Source organism: Globicephala melas, chromosome 7 (assembly GCF_963455315.2).
Source record: "Globicephala melas chromosome 7, mGloMel1.2, whole genome shotgun sequence".
Classification (NCBI taxonomy): Eukaryota; Metazoa; Chordata; class Mammalia; order Artiodactyla; family Delphinidae; genus Globicephala; species Globicephala melas.
The window spans coordinates 70,743,265-70,766,149 of NC_083320.1; the positions used below are offsets into that span (position 1 = coordinate 70,743,265).

Sequence of the window (22,885 nt, forward strand, 5' to 3'; positions counted from 1 at the left end):
GCTAAGTTATTGCTTTTGATTCACTTTGTCATTTCATATCAATTTTAAGCGTTGTGATAACCATTTTAGATATATGTCTTTTTATCTGACTTCACATAAAAAAACTTTTATGATTCACATAAAAATTACTTTTCCGATCGGAAGTCCTAGGAAGACTGAGAACTGGTACTCCAGGCCCTGCAAAAAGGTAGAAATCTGTAAGACTCATAGGTTGGAATTGATGCTGTGTGCCAGAACAACACTGAGTGATCTTTTGAGAGTGCGTGTGTCCATGTGCATGCATTTGTGTGACTTAAAACTTGGTAAAGAAGTAACAGTCCAGGATGAATGTTCTCAAGTTATGTTCGTAACTGACAGCTTTAAAGCACTAATAACAGGAAGTGTGGAGTGGAGAGGCCTGATAAATATCTACAGGTTTAGGCTCCTCTCCCTGTAACCTTTCTTATCATATAAATGCACTGTATATCTAAAACACCACGGGTGTAACTTGAGGTGACTGTGAGGAAATGGCTGAGGAGGGAAGCTGACAGCTCAGTTTGCTCCTTTGTGAGATTACGGTAGAGTTTCTCATTCTGCCTTGTGGAGACTGTGCGCACTGGTATGATACAGTCAGATCTTGGAAGAACTGAGTGTGTGTCATTTACTTGTAATCACTCAGTAGCTCTGGGTTCTTTAGAAGATTAAAAATGAGTGTTTGAAAAATATATTTCTGGAGCCTAGGCTACGAATAAAAAGAACACGTGTGTGCGTTTGTACGCACTGTGCTCATGTACCTGTGTGCTCTACTACACAGATGCCAAGATGCACTCTTCTCACATTTCAGCATTGCTGAAATCAGAATGCATCTTTTAATTTATGATGTCCTATAATTACTGTTGTCCATTTTTTCAAATGTTAACATCTCAGTAATTGTCAAGCATATTATAATCAGTGGCATCTTAGATTGCACGACATACAGTTTATATCCAAATATTTATAGGAGACTGATCTCAGAGAGATTTGTAGGACATTTCTCTTTTCCCCAAAAAAGTAAAGCAAGAAGATTTATTCTGACAGTAATAGTTGAGGTCAAGAGAGAGAAACCATTTGATTGTGGAATACCATTTCCTTAATAAGTAACATACAAATGCAAAATGCAACATTCATTACAACACCTCTTAGGATCCCGAGTGATCTAAAGATTAGGACGCAAATTCACCATGTTTAATATAATCTGTAAAATGTAGTCTTTAAGATTTGATCGCTCCATTTCTTACATTCAACTCTTTCTAATTTCAAGTAATCATCATTTTGAAAAGAGGATGCAAATCATCATTTCTGTCATTTGTGTGTGTGTGTGTGTGTGTGTGTGTGTGTGTGTGTGTCTGTGTAAGAAAGCTACCATTCCTCATGCATTCATGCCTCCAAAAAAATTTACTGCGTGTAAGACAGTAGGTTAAGTAACTCATTAGAGATTTACAGACTGTTTAAGCACTCTTACAAGGTTGTTAAGGCTCAAAATAAGATGACTCCACCCTCACTTTTATGGGTTGGACAGTATAGAATACAGACGAAAGCTGTATGCAATCTATAGAAGAGAAAGACTCTAGTCCTGGGGTAGGAATAGGTTCAGATGTGGAGGCTGTTTAACAAAGAACCTTCTAATAGAAATGACTAAATATGGATAGATTGAATTTATTGTCGGTCGTGGTGTCCAAGGAGAGACAGTAGCATTCATTCTATTATTGTATTATTTCTTGAGTGATTATTATACGTCAGGCACGGGAACTGGCTTTTAATAATTCTTTCCAACCTTAAGGTTCAGCTTCATGACCCAGGTCAAGTCGTTTAACCTACCTGAGGCTTACTCTCCTGTTTAAAAAAAGTGGAGGATGCCTGCCCTGCCTCCTTCCCTGAGACTTTAATGAGATGTACAATAAAGCGTTTTATAAATTGTAACATTTTATAATATGCTATGATATAATATGATATATATGATAGGTCTGAAAAATGTCTTCAGCTATTATCTATTGCTTCCTCCTAGTGCTTCCTCCAACTTAGGAGAATTTAATAGATTTTAACATTCAATAATCCTTTAGTTGAAACTTCATCACATCTGCCACTAGATCAAATATTAGATTGGGAGGTGAAGGAAGGGTGGTTCTGGGAGGATCTGTTTAATGTGTTGTCAGCATTCTCGGAGTGTTCTTCATAGTTTGGAATTAGGAATTGCTGATGTCATGGTCAGTCACATTGTCATGACAATATCAGAATTTCCTCATTTGCCTTCTCTTCTCTTGGGGAGTATCAATTTGCCACAGGTCTGTCATCCGTTTGTCCCATGTGTTAAGTGTATTAGATAACCCAGAACTAGTCATTCTTAAAGACACTTCGGGTGGAGAATTTTTAAAAGCTCCTTATGTAGCCCACTGCAGTACTCTTAACTAAATATTCTACTGCTGGAAAGTTTGCCTTCATGTGTCCCCAACTGAATAGAAATTTACTTCTAATTCTGTATTTTGTTGTGTGAACCTTCACATTTATAATTCAGGGGAGAATAGAAAGCTTTTCAGCATCCTTATTTACTTAAAGGATGTTATTAATTATTCTGTTATCCTCCTCTTCAGGTGAAATAAACTAATGTAATGGTCAGCTTAGCAGCTAAAGAGAAAGGAAACTGTTTTGTTGGGGTTTTTTCTCTGTATTTTGAATGCTTTAAATCCTAATTTGTGCTCTGGATCCCAGGTTTTGCATAGACCTTAGTTATGTCTCCCAGACATTTAGGAATGTCTTATACCTTTTATCATTCTTGGCTTATACGAGGGTTTTGTTTGTCCAAGGTATAGTTAGTTATTCAGTCTGTACTATCCAAATTTTCTAACAGTTAAATTTTACTCATGGAAAGGACACAGTTTTTCCAGGTTTGAATTTTGTTTTTCATGATTTAGAGGTTTGGTTTTTTTTTTGGCTCTAGTTTTCCAAAAATTCTGTTGATTTCCTAAGTACTTTTTGTCTCTTCCCAAGTCATGTAGCCAGAGGTGGATGTGATTAGCTGTTTCCACAGCACATCAGCCCTTCCCTTCCTTATCTCAGCTCTTATCCTTTATACATAGTTTGATCACTACAGTAGATGATTATGTTACTTCCGTCTCTTTAGATAAGCTGTAATTGCAAAAATCACTTAATATCTTTCATAATTTGTAATTTTACTGTAATTCATGGAAAACTCATTGAATTATCTCAAAGTATTTTGAAAAGAAGCACTTATTTTCTTATAGGCTTGCTAAAGGATGGAGAATAACAGCTCTAATACTATATTCCCACAGTCAAAGAATGTAGAGGATTGAGGCATCCATCCAGGTAAATTAGGAAAACAGTAATCCACAATAAATGCAAAATGGAGCTTCTCTTTCTCCTGGTTTCCCAGATAGTTGACTCTCCTTTATTTTGTTATAGAATTTGATCTACAGATACAAATTCAATATAGTGTAAACCAAACGAAAACAAAAATCTTGAATTTTTAATTCATATAGCTACCCCCAAGATTTTGGTTTTTGGAAAGAATAAGGACCCAAGTACTTATTTTTATAGAAAAACATAGGAAAAGAAGTTTAACGTACAGAGAACCACTATGCCAGAAATTTGAGTGAGATTTGAATTTTATTAACTATTTTGCAAGAACAAGGCTGTAGCTAATTTATGAATAGATGATATCCAAAATTTTTTGAGTGTAAATTATTTGTTTGGAATTTAGAGGATGTTTTGCCACAGAGAGAAATATCCTAAATGATGAATAGGATGTTAGTTGTCCGATAAGCATGTATGAATCCCATAATGAAACTAATCTCTAATACGATTTTCCACTATTTTTTGAGTGAAATTATATTCTCAGTTTCAGTTCAGGATTCTGGAAATACCTTTCATCTAATCACCATCCCAGCTTTTAGAAGATAGTTCTTTCTGCTTCTCTCCCAACTTCATCCCACCAACTATCCCAGGAAATAAAGCTGGTGGTTGTAAGAGAGGAGTTATATTTTAGCAACTATCAGTTAAATGAGATTTAGGAGCTAGGTTGGGTCAGAATATGTATTTGTACTATTAACTATATGTTCTAATATTGGAAATTTTGCCTTTATAATCAACTGAATGGAAATTCAATGTAATTTCACATCTTTTTAAAAGTGACTCGCCCAAGGTCATATTCATGGTAACTGAAGCTCAGATACACACCCAGGATTGAGCTCCTATGTTTTTCCCTATGGGGTTTGGGCTTGAACCATAGATCATAGTAATAATAACGATCACGAGTGTCATTGGAGCTTGGAGACTTGGAGTCAGAGAGACCTAAGTTCAAACCTCAGCTCCATTATGTATTGGATCTGTGGCCTTGGAAAGGTTGCTTAAGCCTCTGAGCCTCAGTTTTCTCTTCTATAAAATGGGCTAATCATTTTCTAATGGTGGGTATGTGTGTGTGTGTGTTGTGAGTGAATGGGGGGCAGGGGAGAGGAACCTGCTGAGAAATTGCCTAGAATATAGTAGTTACTCAATAAATGACAGGTATTTATTAGTCCATTCAGAGAAGCAGCAGCAGGGCAAAGCCTATTTCTTCTGTTTTGTTCACCAGGATAGGTTTAAGAATCATTAGAATGTTGCTTTTGGTAAGACTCATCAGAATTTGGCTTTGTTTATGTTGTTCTATATGCCTTCTAGGATTATAGCTATAGAGCTATAGTTTTATTACAGTGGTTTCATTTTTATATACATGTGATTTTATATGTATCCAGGGAGACTTTAGGTCTAGAACAAGAATTATAAAATTTAAAAAAACCAAAATAGTAAATAATAGAAAATATTGCTGCTCCTTTAGAAACAAGACACTTTATCAACTCTATTTTGTACCAGGAAAGAACAGAAATTTAAAGAATCTGCTGAGCTCATAATTTTTTTTTTCTTTTTCTGTTTTGCTGGGAGCTAGAGGCTTGCGAGCTTTTAAACATAGGTACTCTCAAATGTAAACAATTTTTTTAGCGTGAACTGTTTACACTAACCAATACTATGTGGTTGTATTTTATTCCTTAAAGATTGTAATGTGAAGTAATGTTGGATGAATTCTTCCTCTTCATTCTTTTCTGTTTTTAATGTGATCCAAATAAAAATGGGTGCTTGAAATTATTTAGCAGTGATAGAGGGATAGACCCTGCTACAGGTCTATTCTTTTGTTGATAGAGGTGTTCTATTTTTATCTCATTGGACATCTTCTCTCCCCCTATTTTTTTCCCTTCTTTCAAAGCTTAGCTTTCCCACCACACTTTCTTTGTAGTAATTTTACTCAAAGGCTCCTCTCTTATATGAGGTTCAGTAATGCATGTGTTGGAATGGGGGCTCTCCTAGCCTTTTGATTTTGCTGCTGCCTTCAAGGAGCTCATTGATTAGTGATGATTTCAGCAGCAGTCACCCCAAATCTACGTCCTCTCTCATACCATCCATCTCTCTCCCGCTCTTTTTGTTTTTCTTCTCATCTTCACAGTGCTTCTTTCTGAATGTCCCTCAAACAAAACATTTATACAGCTGAGCTCCCCACACCCATGTTACATCCTGTATTGATCTCTCCCTGCAGTGGACTGGCATAGCACATGATTGTCTAGACCACTTGGCTGGCACTTATCACTTAATGCCTTGCATTTTTCGTGTCCAGCAACTCGGTGCTGTAGAGGTTACGAGTACTCACCTGGGAATTGTAGCATTATTTATAAGGCTTTTTTGAGTCCACAGCATTATAGTGTTGAAGGAGCACAGGACAGGGTCTTTTAACCCTAGCTAAGCCTAGGTTTAAACATTTACTTGCTACTTCCTTGCTCTATGGTTAAGTCAGTCAGTCTTAACTTGTTTTCCTCTCATCTGTAAATGAAGCCTAATAACCCTTCCAACCTCATAGCGTTGCTGTGAAAGTGAAATGAGATGTGAAATTTATAAATGAAAGTCTCATTTTCAGAATGTTTCTGTGGGACAAATATCTTCTCAATTCAAGAGTCTCAGATTGCAGTTATACAAACACTTGGGAGTAGCCAAGTCTCATCTGCTCTACAAGGCTGCAGGCTCCTGCATGTACTGATGGCTCCATCTTTATTATCCTCATTCATAGCCCCCTCCTGCCTCACAGTGTGATCTCTGATACCACTCACAGTCTTCCCATTCATACAGAAATGGCTCTGGTCCAACACACAACCTCTTTAAAGGAAACAGGACAAAAACAAATGTGGGAGAGAAACTTGAGTTCACCTAGCTCTTGAAACAGACCTTCTGTCAGACTTTTTTTTTCTTAAACCTCTTAGAGTTAAGCCTTAGAAAGCGTCTTCATTCAGCCATTCAACACACAGTTCTCCTTACCTAAATTTGCTCTTTTTTTTACTTGTCAATTCCAACTACACCCTTGCTCCTGCTCTTGGATGGTCAGGCAGCCTTACTAACATCAGTTATTTACACAGTATACCCACTTAAGTCTACAAACCACCACTCTGAAACCTGGAGACACAATAATGACAGCTGCCATTTATTGAGTTTGGTACTTTTGTTGGAGTACCATAGATACACTTAAGACCGTCAGGGAGGAGTCTGGGACTCAGGGTAACTGACTTGCCCAAAGCCGTGTGGCTAGTAAGTGGAAAGCTGAAACGTGCAGCCACCAAATCTGTTGGGCTGTTTTAATTTTGTTCCTTAGATTGCAAAGCCCAGATTCACTTAAGCTCTCTGAGAAAGAGGGGTGGGGCTGGTTAAGTGTACACACGGAGGGGCTGTTGTCAGTCGCAAGAGCCAAAGCAGCTTCAGGGACTCCATCTCACGGCCAAGTGCTCACCCGCTCCTGGCATCTGCTTGCCTCTCCGCTTGCTGCCAGTCAGCTTCCTGTTACTCATAGTTTCTGCTTCCTCATAACCTTGCCTTGCATATGGTTTTGGCTTTTTGTGGCCTCAACTCTACCCCCTGGCACTCTTGCAGTTTCTGCCCCTTTCCTAACTGGAGTTTTCTGAATTAAATTCCCAAGGGTGAGGATCTGATTGGCTCCGCTCATTTTTTCAGTCCCAGCCATGTCATAGGTCACTGGCCTATCTGTGGATTGGCTGCCCCTGGGTCAGATTCCCACAACTTTACCCACCAGCTGAGCTGCGGGAGGAGGATGTTGTCTGACCGCCCAGGCAGCAGTCTCAGTTTCCCTTTCAGGAAGATGAGCATCTACAGGGCAGATTCCAAAGCCCTAATTCTTACCATGATAACTTGCAGTTTCTCTGGAATGTTTCCTTACTTTGTCTTAAAACATATTTGTTTCAAAGGTCAATAAACTTTCCCAGATGAATCTCACTAGGATCTATTCCTATAATCATTTATAACTAAGCACTTGTGAATATCTATAATTGAGTATATATACATATATGGTTTCATGTTTCTGTTATTTCTCTTAGGTTGGAATTCTTTGGGCTTTAGTGACTTTGTTACATTTTATATTTTATAGTCTTTGAGGGTGGAAAATCTGTCTTCTCCTTTCTTTGCAATGCTTTACCTAGTTAAGTGCGTAGTACCTACCTAACTCTGGAACTTCTGAACCCTGGCTTGTAGACATTGTTTTTAAAAATATACACCTTGAGTTATCTCCTTTTATGTCATACACTATATAGAACACTTTGTTTTGTTGCTATTTAGATATCCTTTTTATTCTTAAAAATAGTCCTTTTAATATTTTTAGTATTCTTAGTATATTTTAGTATCTAGTATTAGAATTGCTCTTGTATTCCAATTTAAATTTTATTATCACTTAAAATCATGTCTTATCCCTGTAAAACAATTGCAGGGTATCAAATCAAGTCTTCCCATTCTAGAATAGCACAATATCCAAAGTATCATGACCTTAGAGAAGAGCCGTAGAAAAATTAATCTATGCTGTTCTTTTGTGGTTTAGACTGTGGTTTCCTAAGAGACCAGTCATGACAAGTGAGGTTGTACATGGAATTTTTTCCATAGATGACAGGTTTGAACTGCTGGGGTCTTGGGCATTAAGTTCTCAGGAAAAGGCATCTATGACTTGAACAGTTCTACTTAAAACCTTATATTTTATACCTGTGGTAGATAACTTGTGGTAAAAGGTCCCTGTGAGAGGAGGCAGCAAAGGGGCAGCCCAAACAATCGTAAATGCATGCAGTAGCCCGAAATAGCATATATATTAACACAGAACTGAATGTTAGTTGTATTGTTTCTATTAAATCATTTTAAAGAACAAATACGTTTCTGTGAATGTTATCTAGCAAGTTCGTACTTGCCCATTGTGCACCTAGTACTGCACTTAGAGTAAGTTTGCTGCTGCTTTTTTTTTTAATGAAGAGTTAAGAATTTTATATATATATTATATATATATATATAGTTTGTGTATATAGTTGTTTTCAATCAGGTGTGCTTGAGAATGTTGGGAGCCCTTCATCATATGGAGGTGGCTCCCTAGGTCAGCAGTAGGAAGGATATCTAGGATGGATATTTTTTAGTTCCTTGTTGCTGGAAACACCCTTGAATGGTCACAGCTTTGCTAGAAGACTCGGTTTCCATAGGGGACACTTTGTTTTCCTTATGGCAGCCAGAAGTTGAGAGCCTTCACTTCTTAGCCGAGTTAGGCTTTTTCATTATCATGGCAGATGGCCCTTTCCAGCAAGGCGTTAGAGGCCAGAGGCCAAGGAAGAACGCTGTAATATTGACCGCTTAGTGCGGTAATATAACCCTGTAATAGTCACTGCTGAACAGGCCAGCTGTCCCAGTGGCCCATCCACAGACCGCGGGGCTCTTGCCGGTGGGACTTGCTGTAGAGGCCGTCTGCCTTGCACAGGTTCTAGGCTAGATACACTAACGAACGCAAAGGCGATCCAGAAAAAAAGGCGGGGGGCATCTTGAGTCGCCTTAATTTCAATTGAAAAACAAAGGAAACTACCTCCTCACTTTGTCCCTGTTTTGCAGTTTCTGTGTCCCTTCAATAGAACACATTTGTGTCGCATCTCATAATTAACATATAGAAGGATCACACACTTCCAGTTTTCGGGAAGGCTTACTAAACCGATGGATTGAAATGATTTTCGCTATTTGACTTTGGCATCTTGAAGGTAAGCTTGCCAACTCTGGCATAGGAATGAAGTACGAACTTTACTGTGCGTTTTTGCGGTTAGGGGGTGGGGAGTGGAGACATTTTCTCTGCTAAAATTTTAGCGTGCGAATTGGGGGAACGGGGATTTGCAGAGGTTTGATGGAAGGCTGGTTTGTTCGTTGAAGTAGGAGTGATTGCCCGCACCTTTTCTGGGGGAGTGGACGGTCGGGGGGATAGTTTGGAAGGGTGAAAGAGAAAAAGAAGACTTGGGACCCTTTCGCTTCCTACCCAGGTGTTAGCGTGATCCCCGGCGCGGTGCCCTGAAAAGGGGCTTCGAGCCCGGGTGCAAAGCTGCCGCGGGTGCTGAAGCCAAGAGCCGAGGGGGAAAAGAGAAAAGACGAGGGGGGTGGGTACTCCAAGGAATGTGCGGCATGCGGGGAGCCAGACCCAACCATTGCACCAGAGCGGGGGCGCCAGTGGCTCCCCGGGCCGCGCGGCCCCCGCTCCGGCCCCGAGCCCGGGAGGGAGCGCCCGGGGGCTAGCCGGCCGGCTGGGCGGCGGGCGCGGCGCCGGGCGGGAGGGCGGGGAGGCGCGGGTGGGCCTGGGCGCGGCGCGAGGCGGTGCGCGGCCGCCTCCCCGCCCCCGGCCGGCGCGCTCTCGGGGCGGTGGTTGAGGCCGCGGGAGGTGGGGACGCGGCGGCGCTGCTCCTCCGCTGCCGCCGGGAGAGTCCGCGGCGCCGCCAGCTCCGCGCGCGAACTCCCGTCCATGGCACGCAGGGCGGCGGCCGCCGGAGCTGCCAGAGTCCTGCCTGCCGCCGCCGCGCCGCACTTTTAGGAGAGTCCGGAGGTCGAGGGCGGAGGAGAAGTCAGCCCGGAGCTGCAGCCCCCGCCGGCCGCCGCCGCGCGGCGAGAGGGAGTTCCCAGAGCGGCCGCGGCCCCGGCCGGCCCCCTCCCTGCGCCCTCCCCCTCGCAGCGAGGCTGCCCCGCGCCCGCGCCCGCCGCCCGCGCCCGCCGCGATGATCTTCCCCAGCAGCAGCGGCAACCCTGGGGGCAGTAGCAGCTGCAGGACGCCCTATCGCAAGCAGGTGAGGCGGCGGCGGGGATGCCGCGGGGAGGCCGGCCGCCCCGCTCTACAAAGGGTGGCAGCGCTCGGCCGGACTCCGCGGTCGTCCTCGGAGGGACCGGGCCGGGCGGTGACCTTGTTTCGCAGGAGGCGGCCCGCGGGGACGGCTCGGGCCGGTGACCTTAGCCGGGGAGATGCCCTCGCCCCCTCCGGCCGGGCCGGGCGGGACGCGGAGGAAGGGGAAGGGGCGGCGGCGCGGCGAGAGCAGGAGCGCGTCGGGGGCTTCGCCCAGCTCTGCAACAAGTTTGGGTTTTTTTTTCGGAAACCTTTGTGTGTGGAAGAGTACGATAATAAGTCTTAAGATTGGGATACAACAATCTTCACTTGGAACCTCAAAGAACCTGCCCGATTCGTACGAAACCCGGAAGACGTGTGTGTGTGTGTGTGTGTGTGTGTGTGTGTGTGTGTGTGTGTGTGTGTGTGTGTGTGTGTGTGTGTGTGTGTTCGCGCTCGCTCCCCCTCCCATTTATATATTAAAAAAAAAGAAAAGAAAGAAAAAGAAACAGGAACTTCTACTGTCACTTTCTCAAGGTTTTCAGTTTTCAGCAGCACAGGGAAATCCTGTGACATCCTAGTTGCAGAGATACTTGGATAAGCCTGAGTCATACACATGCCTTTTCCTATTTTAATACCGTTTCATACATTTTTTAACAGATTGAACTCCAAAGGCACTTTAGTGGTTAGATCAAAATCCCCTGCCGGGAAAAGGAGTGGAGCTGGAAGCTTATAGTCATGGCCTTTTGTTTTGTTTTTCATCTTTGTTTTTAAAAGAAGGTTACTGAAGCCATGTTGTGGTAAATCTCACGGAGGCTTTCAGCAGCAGCATTAACAAGACCTAGCTTTAAATTATGTAAAAAATGTGCAGGTCTGTTTAGAAAAGGTTAAACTGATTTAGAGGTCAGTGGCAAGATGCTTGTTGAGAAAACAAAAACACGATTGCAGATATTTTTCTTCCATTATCTCTTGTCTACATCCTTAGCCACTGAGACAAATCAATTAAGTTATTATCCCAATAATGATTCAATCAAACTGTATCCTTCCATGCAGACCATGGCTCTGTTAAGATCATGACAGATGACAGTGATGCCTGGTGGCTTTCCTAAAGGCGTTCACAGGATTATTGATTATGTTTAGTCCTTTTTGTTCTCAAAGTCATTTTGGGGGGTGGGGTAGGGAGGGCACTCTTACTATAAGTATATCTGAAAATGATGCTAATTTTCTGATACGGTGACTGTCAAAAAGTATTGTTTTCTGGTGTTTGGTTCTTTCACTTGTTAGCTTTCCCTTACAAAGACAGTAAACACACCTGGTCTGTATGCCCTTGCTTTCCAAGTCAGTGGAACTTTTACCTGGTTTAAGAAAAGCCCCTTCCTTTAATTTTTTTTTTAAAAAAATCTGCATTTGTGACTTGGCTGAAGTATATACTAAAATTTGTCAAGATTCAGAAGCTGGCATCTCTAAAATCTCTTCATGTGGCCTCATTTAAAATAAATGCCCTCAGATCCAGTACACTTGCATCGACTTCATAAATGAAGCCAATTTACAATAAATATTCTCCTGAATCCTCCCCCCGCCCCACCTCCCTCTACCTGAAAAGATGGCTAATTATGTAAGGGCCTTGTGTATTCATTTATTTGTTGTCGGAACCCGGTGGGGTGTTAGCTCTGAAATGGGGAAAAGGCTCTGAGGGCGAGGCCTTTTGCTGTGAGGGGCTGGAGGTTTTGTGTGTGGAGGGGGACAGCCTGCTGGTCTGGAGCACGCTGATAAGATGCTCTTCTTTTCACTAGGCTCTCCTTAGATTCAGAGACTAAAAGGGCTGACTGAATCAGAAAAACAAACAGACTTTCTTTTTTCTATAGGCGAAGAAAGAAATGAATGTGTAGGCATTATACAGACACAAGACCCCGGGTACCAGTGGTATTTGAGTCAAAGGTTTCTTTTGTTAGTATTTAGCCATTCACTGGGAAAGCACACTTCCAGCAAGGGGACCTGGTTACCATGAGTGACTTTGTGATCTCATCCTGGCTTAGTCTAAATGGGAAGTCTAATTAATGCTTTTTATAAGATTTTGTGACATTAAGCTTGCACCTTTCAGTTCACATTAGTTTATTCATTTTGATGAAAGAATAGGTCCATTTTAGGTTTATAAGGCAGTTTGATTTTAATCTAGAAATATATGATCATCTGTTAGAGCTGATTTCAGATAGTTTGCCTGAAGAAAACACTGAATGCGAGGAATACTTAAAAATCACCTTTGGAAAAAAAAATAAGCTGGAGTCACACTTGTATTATACATATATATTAATAGTGGCAAACCATCACTGAGCATCTTATAGCCTGTGGGTTGCTGAGAACCACCCAGCTATAGGTGGGTTAACTCATTTAGTCATCTTGACAGCCCTGTGAGGTAGGTAATGGTAATATCTCCATTTTACAGTTAAGAAAACTGAGGCATAGATTAAGTACCGTACTCAGTCTGTATGACCCAAAGTGCAGAGCCAGGCTTTGGCAGTCAAGCTCTTAAGACAGCCACACTACGGCAGCTTGCTTATTACGTGCACATCTCAATGAAAACTCATCCAGAGCTTCTCTGCATCACTGCCCGTCACCCTTCTAGTCTCAAAAGTCTGGTTTAGGGATTCCTCCCACCTATCTGGGCCATGGACAGGTGCAGGGAGGTGGTGGTGAGGAAGGAGTTGCAGGTGAAGGAGGATGCTGTGAATGACATGGACGGTGGGTTCGTGATATTTGGGATCGGCATTGATGTTAAAGGATTGCTTTACAGAGTGATTGTACGATTTCTTCTTAAAACTTTACAAATATAGGAGTCAGCCAGTTTCAGTTAAACAGAGGTGGGTGGTGCTCATTCCCCTCCTGCCCCACGTTGTGTATCGAGGACGTCAAGGAGCACTGATCTCCGGCATCATTTAGGATTTTCCTGCATCACAGGCCTATGAGCATGTTAGAAATACATCTGCTCGGCTCAGGTCAGAGTAAGATGCTTTGAGTGGGTGATAACCTAGACAAAGATTGTTGGTTCTAGTCTCAGTGGAGGAATGTGTATGGCCTATGATTGTTGACTGTGACGTGCAGATGCAGGATACTCGTTAAGCAAATCCAGTCTGTATGAGAACACCGCCACAAGCAAAATGAAAGCCCTTTAGTAGGACTTCTGTAGTTGTGAAAATATTTTTAGTATGTCTCAAAAGAAAAAGTGCTTTCCTTTAATTAGAGAAGATAAATATTTCCATTTTATTTTGAATTCTTTTATTAGCTACTTTCCCCTTCCTGTTTCCTTACTTCCATTTCGGAACTGCTTTTCTTGAAGTAGTTGATTCAGTGATGTCATATACTTGGTTTTTACAAATTGAGGTGTGTAGCAAATACTTTTTTGCCTAGTGGTTTGCAGTGGGGTCTTTGGGGTTGGGGAGTGCATATAAGAATTTTCGTGTGTGTGTGTGTGTGTGTGTGTGTGTGTGTGTGTGTGTGTGTTTCTTTTCAAATGATCTTGCCGACCAATAGCTGTACTTGTTAAGTGTTGCTAAAACTTTTGATGAGTGAAGTACTTATCTCCCCAGTTTAAATAGATTTACATAGTTTGCTGCTTTCTTGAAGATTAACTGGATGTAGCTGCACGTGAAGAATTCAACAGTGATTCAGTGTTTGGCCTTGTTAGAGGATGACATACAAAGCTGTTGATTAATCCTCTTCAAGCAGTTTCTGTTCACAGCAATTTATGTGTAGTAGATTGGGTTTTGTTAAAGTTTGAAGATTAAAGTGTTCAGAGAAATGTTTAAATGAACACTGTCTGAGCCAGTCCCAATTTGTTGTCGTTTTAAAAGAAGGTAAACCTACTCAAGCCACGGAAATTGGAGGTTTAGGGGAAATTAGCAGAAAATTAAATTGGTATACATAAGAAGGTCTTGTCCTGTTTTGGGATTAGGCTATTTCAGTGTGTTTGTGATTCAGTGGTGCTTGCGCGTCAAGGTAACCGTTTGAAATATGTAACCATGGCCGTTTGAAAAGTACGGAATTCGCCATCATCAGTGATCGTCCAGTTTTTCCGCTAGGCATCCCTTTTGGCATCTCACTACATTTTCCATAGTTCGCTTCAGGTTTTGAACACGTTTCTCGTTTTTGTTCTTTCCTTCCTTTTAGAGACTGCTGTCAGCTGGGCTCATCATATATTGGTAATACTTTCTGAGCCCTTTCTTGGGGTGGGCGGGGACAGGGGGAGTCAGTCTTTCCAAGTTTCTGAGAATATATTTCCAAAGCACTCTGCCAATAAATAAATATTTAAAGATGTATATGATATCCCTTCCCAACCTCAGCTATATTTAATCTTCACAACATCCATATAAAGTGGGAAAAGGTCAGGAATTTTGAGGCAGTGAATTTAAATGGCCTAGTTGGTGAAAGCTCAGGTCTCTGGAGTCAAGGGTTCTGTCAGCTACCAGAAAAAAGAGAAGGAAGCTCGGTCCAGAACAGCTGTAGCCCCACTACACTTCCCTTTACTTGGCCTCCCAAAGACATGTGGCACACAGAGCATCCCAGATTTCAGCTTTGGGAATTGTAGCTTTGTAATTTATTAGTGTTTTTTGTTTGTTTCATAAAGGCCTTTGCTCTAGGGTTCTCAGATAGCGTACGGGACACCAACTTAAATTGGAATTTCAGATAAACAATGAATAATATTTTAGTATAAGCACATCCCAAATATTGTGCGGTACTGTGTGTTTTTATTTGCGAAATCCAGCAATCCTATCTGTGGGGAACCCAACTCACTTTTTAAAGCGAGTTATAAAAGAAATCGTAATTATAAACCATATTATTCCCGTGTTTTCCTCCAAAAATCTTGCCTCTTAGCATATTCCTTGAGCCCTGGTAACGCCGATTTCACATCTTAACTTCTTTAACCATCACTCAACCTAATTGAAAGAGACCCCGTCTTAAGTTCTGGCTCTGTGTCTTGCATGCTTTTTCACTTAACCTCCCAAAGCCTCACTTTCTGTTAAATAAAGATAATAGTGCCCACTCCACAGGGTTGTTGTTGTTAATCCTTCTAAGGTGTTATTATTATTAATGTCCCAACAGAGCAAGCAACAGCGGGTGGTCCTGGGAAGGCTCTGTGTGATCCTGGGAGACCTTGACACAGCCTCTAAGAATGGACTTTGTTTAGAAAGTGGGGGCAGCCCCCAAAAGGGTAAGGATCTGGAGCTTGAAAACGAGACTGTCAACCACATATAAAAAAAAAAAAATCCAAAAAGAAATAGAAAAGAGCATCCCACCATATTTCAGAACAGTTGTTCCTGTATTATGCTCTTGTTAGCAGAGTTTGCCTTCCCTTTGGGGAAAGAAAGCCTTTCAACCCTCTGTTCTTTATTTTATGCAAATATATGATTGGAGAAGGAAAAAAAGAGCATTAATCACTCTTGTTGATGAAAAATGCTACCTTTTAATTTGCTCGAAAATGGACGGATTTGATTATTAGTATATGCATGATGATTTCCTGAATTCTTTCCTTTGTCTTGTTGGTTTTCACAGATGCCATCTTTGCCTTTCTCAGAAAAATAAACATTGTTTTTCTCCTTGGACATCTGTAGGTGTTTGGTGGGTGTTTGTTTTTAAACTCGCATCTGTAGAGAATGCTTTGCTTTAATACATTCTAAAAGCTTAGTAAATTTTAAAATAGGATAGACATACCATGAGGAAGGAAGTCATAAGCTTTTCCTGAAATTAGGACAAGGTGAAAAAATTAAATGGAGCAGACTAAATTCTGTATTAAAATAATAATGAATCAATGTAGCTATTGTTGTTTAACGCCTATTAAATGGCAGCAGCCACAACAGAATTTGGTGTTAAACATAGCAGTGCTCTAATAGATAGAAATGTACTTTGACTCCACTTTATTCATTTAAACATACGGACTTACAAAGCAGTGTAACGTAAACTGGGGGAAATTGTATTTGCATTTGTTAATTGTGCATCCAATACAGCCTCAAAAAATGCATGAATAAAAAAAGACTGGAAGGAAATATGCCAAAATATTAAAAAGTGTTTTCCTCTGTTGGTAGATGGAATCACGAATGACTTATTTTTCATGATTCTCTTTACATTTATTTTTCGGCCTTCCAGTCCCCCTTGTTCCCCACCTGAACGTGCAGTCCCTTCGGTTATCAAGAAAAAGATAAAGTGAAAAGAATATAGAAAATTGTATTATTTTTAATGTTTAAAAATTGCAGTGAAAACCCGATTCTCATGTCATTGAGAATTTCAGCATAGCATGTAGGTGTTACTTGTTTCTGTGCCTGAGCTTTGAGATACAGTCCTTTACTATTCTTTATGAATTTCTGTTTTTATTTTTACTGCCAATTCCTGTATCACATTTTTGGAAATCACCTAGTTCTGACAGATAGTTTTTGTATGTATGAACTTAGTATTTTCCCATTTTATACATACTCGACAGGACTTCTGTACTTTTTAAAAAACATTTTTAAGACACCAACTTATATGCGTCAGCAAGGAGAAAATGTAGCTATATATATGGAATTTCATATGCTAAAGTATTTTTCACGGAAGGAGTTATTTTAAATATTGAAGAATTACCGCTGTTTTCTCTGTTGTCATTTGACTTACAGGTGCATTTAAATACAGCTGTTTGGTGGACAAATTCCCCTTCATATAATTTCTGTATTGAACGTGAAAAACAAAGACTGTTCTACCACTCATGTCATAATCCTTTGGATTTATTTTATTATGAATACTCATAGCTGCCTTCGTCACACACGTCCTTTTCATTGTAGCTTTTTGAAAGGGCAGTGGGGTGAGAGGCGTGGCTTCCTTACAGGCAGCTGTCATTTATAATGGGACAGTTTCTGTAAGAAACACACAGTACAGATCATGTCTGCACTTTAGAAGCTGTTGTTACTGTGTAACCCAGGGGGGATTTTCAGTATATCAGGGAGTTTTGGGTGTGCTCTGTAGAGGCTACAAGACTTCAGAGCGAAAGGAGGAGAGAGCACTGAAGGGAGGAAGAAAGAGGTGGGGGGGTCTGAGGGAGAGAGAGAGAGAGAGAGAGAGAGAGAGAGAAGGAAAGCAGTATTGCTTTGTTAGCTTCTCACTTTATTAGTTGACGCGCCACTTTACAAAATCTGTTTGTTTCGTTGTTTTGATGCCCTGTAGGTTGGGTGCGATATGTAGCCTCATTGTTTTGTATTATCTGAGATTCTTAGATCCCATTTTTTTCTGCATAGTATTCCCATCACCTAGAATTTCCTTTCAGCTCTGTTCTAAAACAAGATCTCTGTCTCTCCACTTCCAGGAACTGCCTAAAAAAACATCACCCTTTTGGAAGACCATTTATGATCAACCCAACCCTATGTATTCAGATATTCTAGAAACAATGTTGTCTTCACTTTCTCTGTCTGTATTCTCAGTTTTATAAGTCAAATGCCCAACAGGCCAGCTCCAAGGGAGTGGATATGTCCTTTTGTTTAACTGAAAGTTTAACAGCGACTCAGAAACATTGAGTCAAATAATTACTGAGTGTGTAGCATAAGTTAAGTTGGGAATGTCATTCTGGAGGAAGTAAACGGGTGACACGCAGAAGGTACACTGTTGCTCGTTAAGGGAGAGGCTGGGTGGGGGGAAGCCAGTTTAGCTAGCACCTCAAACAGCTGAGAGATGGTGAGGACCCAAAAGAAGGCAGTTACATTGTGGACAGGAGGAACAACCAAATTTTATAGACATTGGAGGACATAAAGCCCCTAAAATTGTATGTAAAATGTGGCGTACACCCGCTGTTTCCTGAGGAGACGTTCGTAGCTTTCATCAGTTTGCAGTTTGCCGAAGGGATTTGTGCCCTCCAAAAGAATTTATGACTGCATGTGGAAATGGAGGAGGACAACTTAAAGATGGTGCCAGGATTTCTAACTCAGGAGGCAGGTTGCCTCATGGAAGGTGACGTTTCAGGTGGAAGGAACATTACAGCAAAGATTTGAAGATAGAAGACATGGGCTTTTCTAGGGGAAGATTGAGAAATTCAGGTGAGCTGTACCTCAGGGTAGAGGTTGGAGGACAGAGCAGGGATAGGGTCAAGCTTGCTGAAGTGGATGCAAGGAGAGCCTGAGTTTAAAGGTGTTGTAATAGTTGAAGTAAAGCTGTGAAATGGAGTAACGGCAGTGTGAATGTATTAGATGGGGTGGATTCAAGTTATTGTACAGAGTTGGCGATTGCTTGGGTGGGGAGTGGACAGTGTTCGTAAAAAAAGAGTCCTAGGTCTCTTGTCTGAAATGATTGGAAAAATAAAAAGTTTCTGCAAAAGTACTTGCTCTGGTCTCAGTGATTAGGTGGAATCCAGCCATTCTCCTATAAGGATCGTCTACATTTTTTTTAGGCGTTAAATTGGGGGCAGGGGAGTGCTAAATTCTACTGGTTTTCAAAGTCCAGACACCAAGAATACAAAAGGTCCTTCTGTATCCATGTTAGTCTCATAAGGAAGAATCGTCCAGCCCTGAAAGGCTAGTAGCACCCAGTGCGAACCACATGAAGTACTCTTTTTGGATCCAGGAGATTGTTGTAAATATTTTTTTTTACTGCCACCCTGGGATTGTCTTAAAGTCAGTATAGAGGCTGTGTCACATGGGTGTGTAGATTTCCATGTTTGGCCTGGATCCTCACATTCTTTGGAGTGGAGTACTTATCCAGCAGATCTTTTTCTTGATAGTATATGTCATCGATAACATCTGTAGTATAACAAGTGCATTGGTTATATTAAATACTCCCACCTCAACAGGAGTATGAAAGACGGCAGGTTGGATGGTGAACGGGTTAGAGAATTCACCCTACCACAGTAAATTAGTTTCTGAGGAAAAGCCATAAGCTTGGTTTGACCATTTTAATTTGGCCACGTGAATCACACGTTACCACCCTTCCTACCAACCAAGTGCAGGCGGGAATTTCCAGCAAGAAATACAGAACTAGAGTTTTGGGCAAGAAGCTCAGGACCTCCTGCAACTTAACAGGTGGCACATTGGGAACAGGTTAAAGCAGTTCAGGAAGACAAGGTGTCCAGAAGAATCTGGAGAGACCTGGGGAGCATAGATTCTATAGTGGGAAGGAGGAAGAGCCTTAGGCAAAGAAGGGGAAAGAAACGGCAAAATGCTGGGAGAATCAAGAGAGTATCACAGAAGCCCAAGAAGAGCAGAGTTTCTAGCAGAGCTGGTCAGCTCTGTTAAGTGTTGCCTAGAGGTTAAGGAAGGTAAAGGCGAAGTAGAGGCCATTGGAAATGTCCGTTGGGAGGTCTTTGAAAGTCTTTGAGACAGAAGTTTCAGTAGAGTAGTCTGTGTGTGGTGGGCAGGGAAGGGAGCAGGGGTGAACGTGGTAGAAAGTACATTCCAAAGGGTTTAAGGAATGCATGAGTGAAGAGGGTGTGTCTTTAGAAAAACTGGGTGTCAAAGGAAAGAGTCCCTTCAGACAATCTTGAGGCAAGATTATCTTAGCATCTGACTGGTTGTAGGTAGAGCAAGGTGATAGAAAACAGGGACTAGTTGGAACTAGGTCTTTTTTTTTTAAAGAAAGATTGAGGTTAGTCTTACAGGAAAGGAGAGAGTTTCCTGACAGTGATACAGGAAGGAGGAGATTGATTATGCTAGAGATGTTAGGAGGAGGAAGGAGGCCAGTGAAGCTCAACCTTTTAAAAGCCTACATTTCAGTAAAGAGGTTAGGTCGTCTGTTACGATTTAAAAAAAAAAAAGAAAAGATTCTAGGCCTAAAGAGTGTGACAGAAGATTTGGAGTAATCGCTCTTGGGAATTTGGTGAGCATTCAAATAGAGACGAGTAAAAGGATGCCTAAGCTGTAGCGAGGGCCCCTGGGAGTGCAGGGGTCTGAGTTGGCAGGGTATTTTGACCCTTCTCCCACAGGAAATGAGGGAAAGCATCTGGGTAATGAATTTATGTAGGGTTTGGCATTGGTAAAGGGATTAGGTATGAAAATCGAGAGTATCCTGATGAACGTTAAGGAGACAGGTGAGTATTACTCAGCCATAAAAAGAAACGAAATTGAGTTATTTGGAGTGAGGTGGATGGACCTAGAGTCTGTCATACGGAGTGAAGTAAGTCAGAAAGAGGAAAACAAATACCGTATGCTAACACATATATGGAATCTAAAAAAAAAAAAGGTTCTGATGAACCTAGGGGCAGGACAGGAATAAAGACACAGACGTAGAGAATGGACTTGAGGACACGGGGAGGGGGAAGGGTAAGCTGGGACGAAGTGAGAGAGTAACATTGACGTATAGACGCTACCAAATGTAAATAGATAGCTAGTGGGAAGCAGTCGCATAGCACAGGGAGATCAGCTCGGTGCTTTGTGACCACCTAGAGGGGTGGGATAGGGAGGGTGGGAGGGAGACGCAGAGGGAGGGGATATGGGGATATACGTATACATATAGTTGATTCACTTTGTTATACAGAAGAAACTAACACAACATTGTAAAGCAATTTTACTCCTATAAAGATGTTAAAAAAAAGACAGGTGAAATCAAGAGAGGCACTGAACTTTGAGAACAGGGAGGGTCCTGGAGATTCTGATGAGATAAAAAGGAAAGTCCCTGGGAGTGAGGGAAGGAGAGTGATCAGAGAGGAAACTCCATGGTCAAGATCTTGAAGGTGTAGTCGTTCCAGGATCTTAACCTTTTAGAGTTATTGGGATGATTAAATGAGATGATACAGATGTGTCTGCCTGGCATGCCAGAAATGCTCAAGTGGTGATAATTATTAAGATGTGGCTCTCATATAATTTATACCTCCCTATAACCATTGTTCAAATATTCATGTAAATCAAATCATATTTCAAACAGACTTCAACCACGAACCAAAATAATATATATTTTTTAACTGCACCACAAGCCCAAATTAAGTTTTGAAATATACTGTCAAACTATTTCAGAACATCTTAAGTTGCTTTTAAAGAAAAAAAGGTAGACAGGGGTGTGGATCCCAGCTTCATCATTTATTAGTTCTATTACTGTGAACACATTTCTTAAATTTCCTGCATCTTGATTTCCTCAGTGACAAAACGAGATAAAATAATTAATGTTATTGAGATGATTGGATGAAGTCATATATGACAGCACTTGACTCATCATCTGTCACAGGTGCTCTGTCTGCTTCCCTTCTTCCTTGCGGTGTCACAGAACAAGTCAGTTCACACAAGAGGATCTCGGCGGATGGGTCACAAAATGATAATAGTGGTAGAAGATTGTGATTCTGTTCATGAGCAGAAAATACTTTGTTAGGAGAAAGCTCTAGAAGGGAAACTCAGTTCTCATTGATAAATGGAAATGATTCTTCCATTGTCCTTGACTTCCTAGAGTAAAAGATCAAGGAGTTAAAGTAAGATAAAGTGCTTTATGACAGACAAACACTACAGAGACGTTGTTATGGATTCTGAAATGGGTGCCCTTAAACTATTACATGAGTATTTTGTTTTCTTCAGCGTGTGATTTTAAGTTTATGAAGTCTATTGTTCAAAGCCACTTCTCCCAAATTGTGTTCACTAAGATCCTGGGGTTCTATTAAATGTTAAAAGTGTTCCAGGAATTGAAATATTCAGTGTTCAAAGAAACTTGGGAAACACTACGAACTATATAGTATTGTTGTCTTAGAGAGTAACAGTGGAAATCGCATTTAAAAGTCTGAGAAATCCTGCAGTACAGACATTTGTCCAACTTTGTGTATCTCATTGTTTCCTAGAATTATTTGATCATGGTACCTAGAATATTTACTAGCTATATTCTGTGGAACAGTTTGGGAAACACTTATTTAAAGGAACCTTTTGCATTTTAGAGTTGGAAGGGACCTTAGAGATCATCTAGTCCAGCCCTTGTAATTTACCCCTAAGGAAATTATAATCCAGAGACATCGAACGATTTGTTCAAAATCTCACAGCTCAAAAAGCCTAGGTCTTCTGACCCTGAATCCTCCACCATTCTACCTTCAGAGTCTTGGCTTTTCCAAGTGTGGCACACCCTTGCACCAGTGTTTTCAGAATTGCTTTCATATGAGGTGTTTTACTATTCTCTGAACAACTAAGTCCTTAGGGATGGTATGTTGCATGTTACTTTCAGACAAAATAAATTATCTGCCAACTGTCATATGTTTTGTTTTTAACTTCTCCTCTTTTAAGGTTAGTTTTCCCACCTATTTTATTGTTTCTTAGAGCATTTATGAAATCTAGATTACTGACTTGGACAGTCAATCTAGTTTAAAATATCAGTGATCTAGAAAACCCACAGGTTCTAATTATTAATGGACATTCTTTTGCCCTCTAAATTTGTTTTGTCTTTTTCACCTAATTGGCTGTGGGTAGACAAATTTACATATGTTTAGCCCCTTCCTGCCTGACTTACTACAGCATGCAAAATTTGCTCTGTGGTTTCTAGAGTAAGTTCCTGTATAGAAGAAACCACAGTTTAGACTTTACATCCCTGCTGTGTGCTAAAGGCCCCTCTAGGACACACTGAAATGTGCTCTTAAAAAATCTGAATGACCAGTTCCTTGCCCTTTGTTACCATTAAGATATTTCAGGTACTAATAGTTCACTTGGATACTTTCTCTTTTTATGTATCTTAAGGTTAGTCTCAAGAAAAGTGGGTGGGTCCCTGTCAGAGACT

General features: G+C 41.1%; 1 protein-coding gene across 6 annotated transcripts in view; it reads left to right on the forward strand.

The window, feature by feature from the left end:
- The window catches only part of RBMS1 (RNA binding motif single stranded interacting protein 1), a 213,381-nt gene that overhangs the window by 74,126 nt on the left and 116,370 nt on the right, over positions 1-22,885 (forward strand). The window contains exon 1 of one of the 6 annotated variants that reach the window (XM_070045971.1): positions 9,803-10,175. The exons of the other annotated variants lie outside the window; for them this stretch is intronic. Within the exon in view, the coding sequence (XP_069902072.1) occupies positions 10,107-10,175 (69 nt within the window). The 5' untranslated portion in view covers positions 9,803-10,106. Of the gene's footprint in view, positions 1-9,802; positions 10,176-22,885 lie in introns of those variants that run through there. 6 annotated transcript variants of the gene reach the window in all.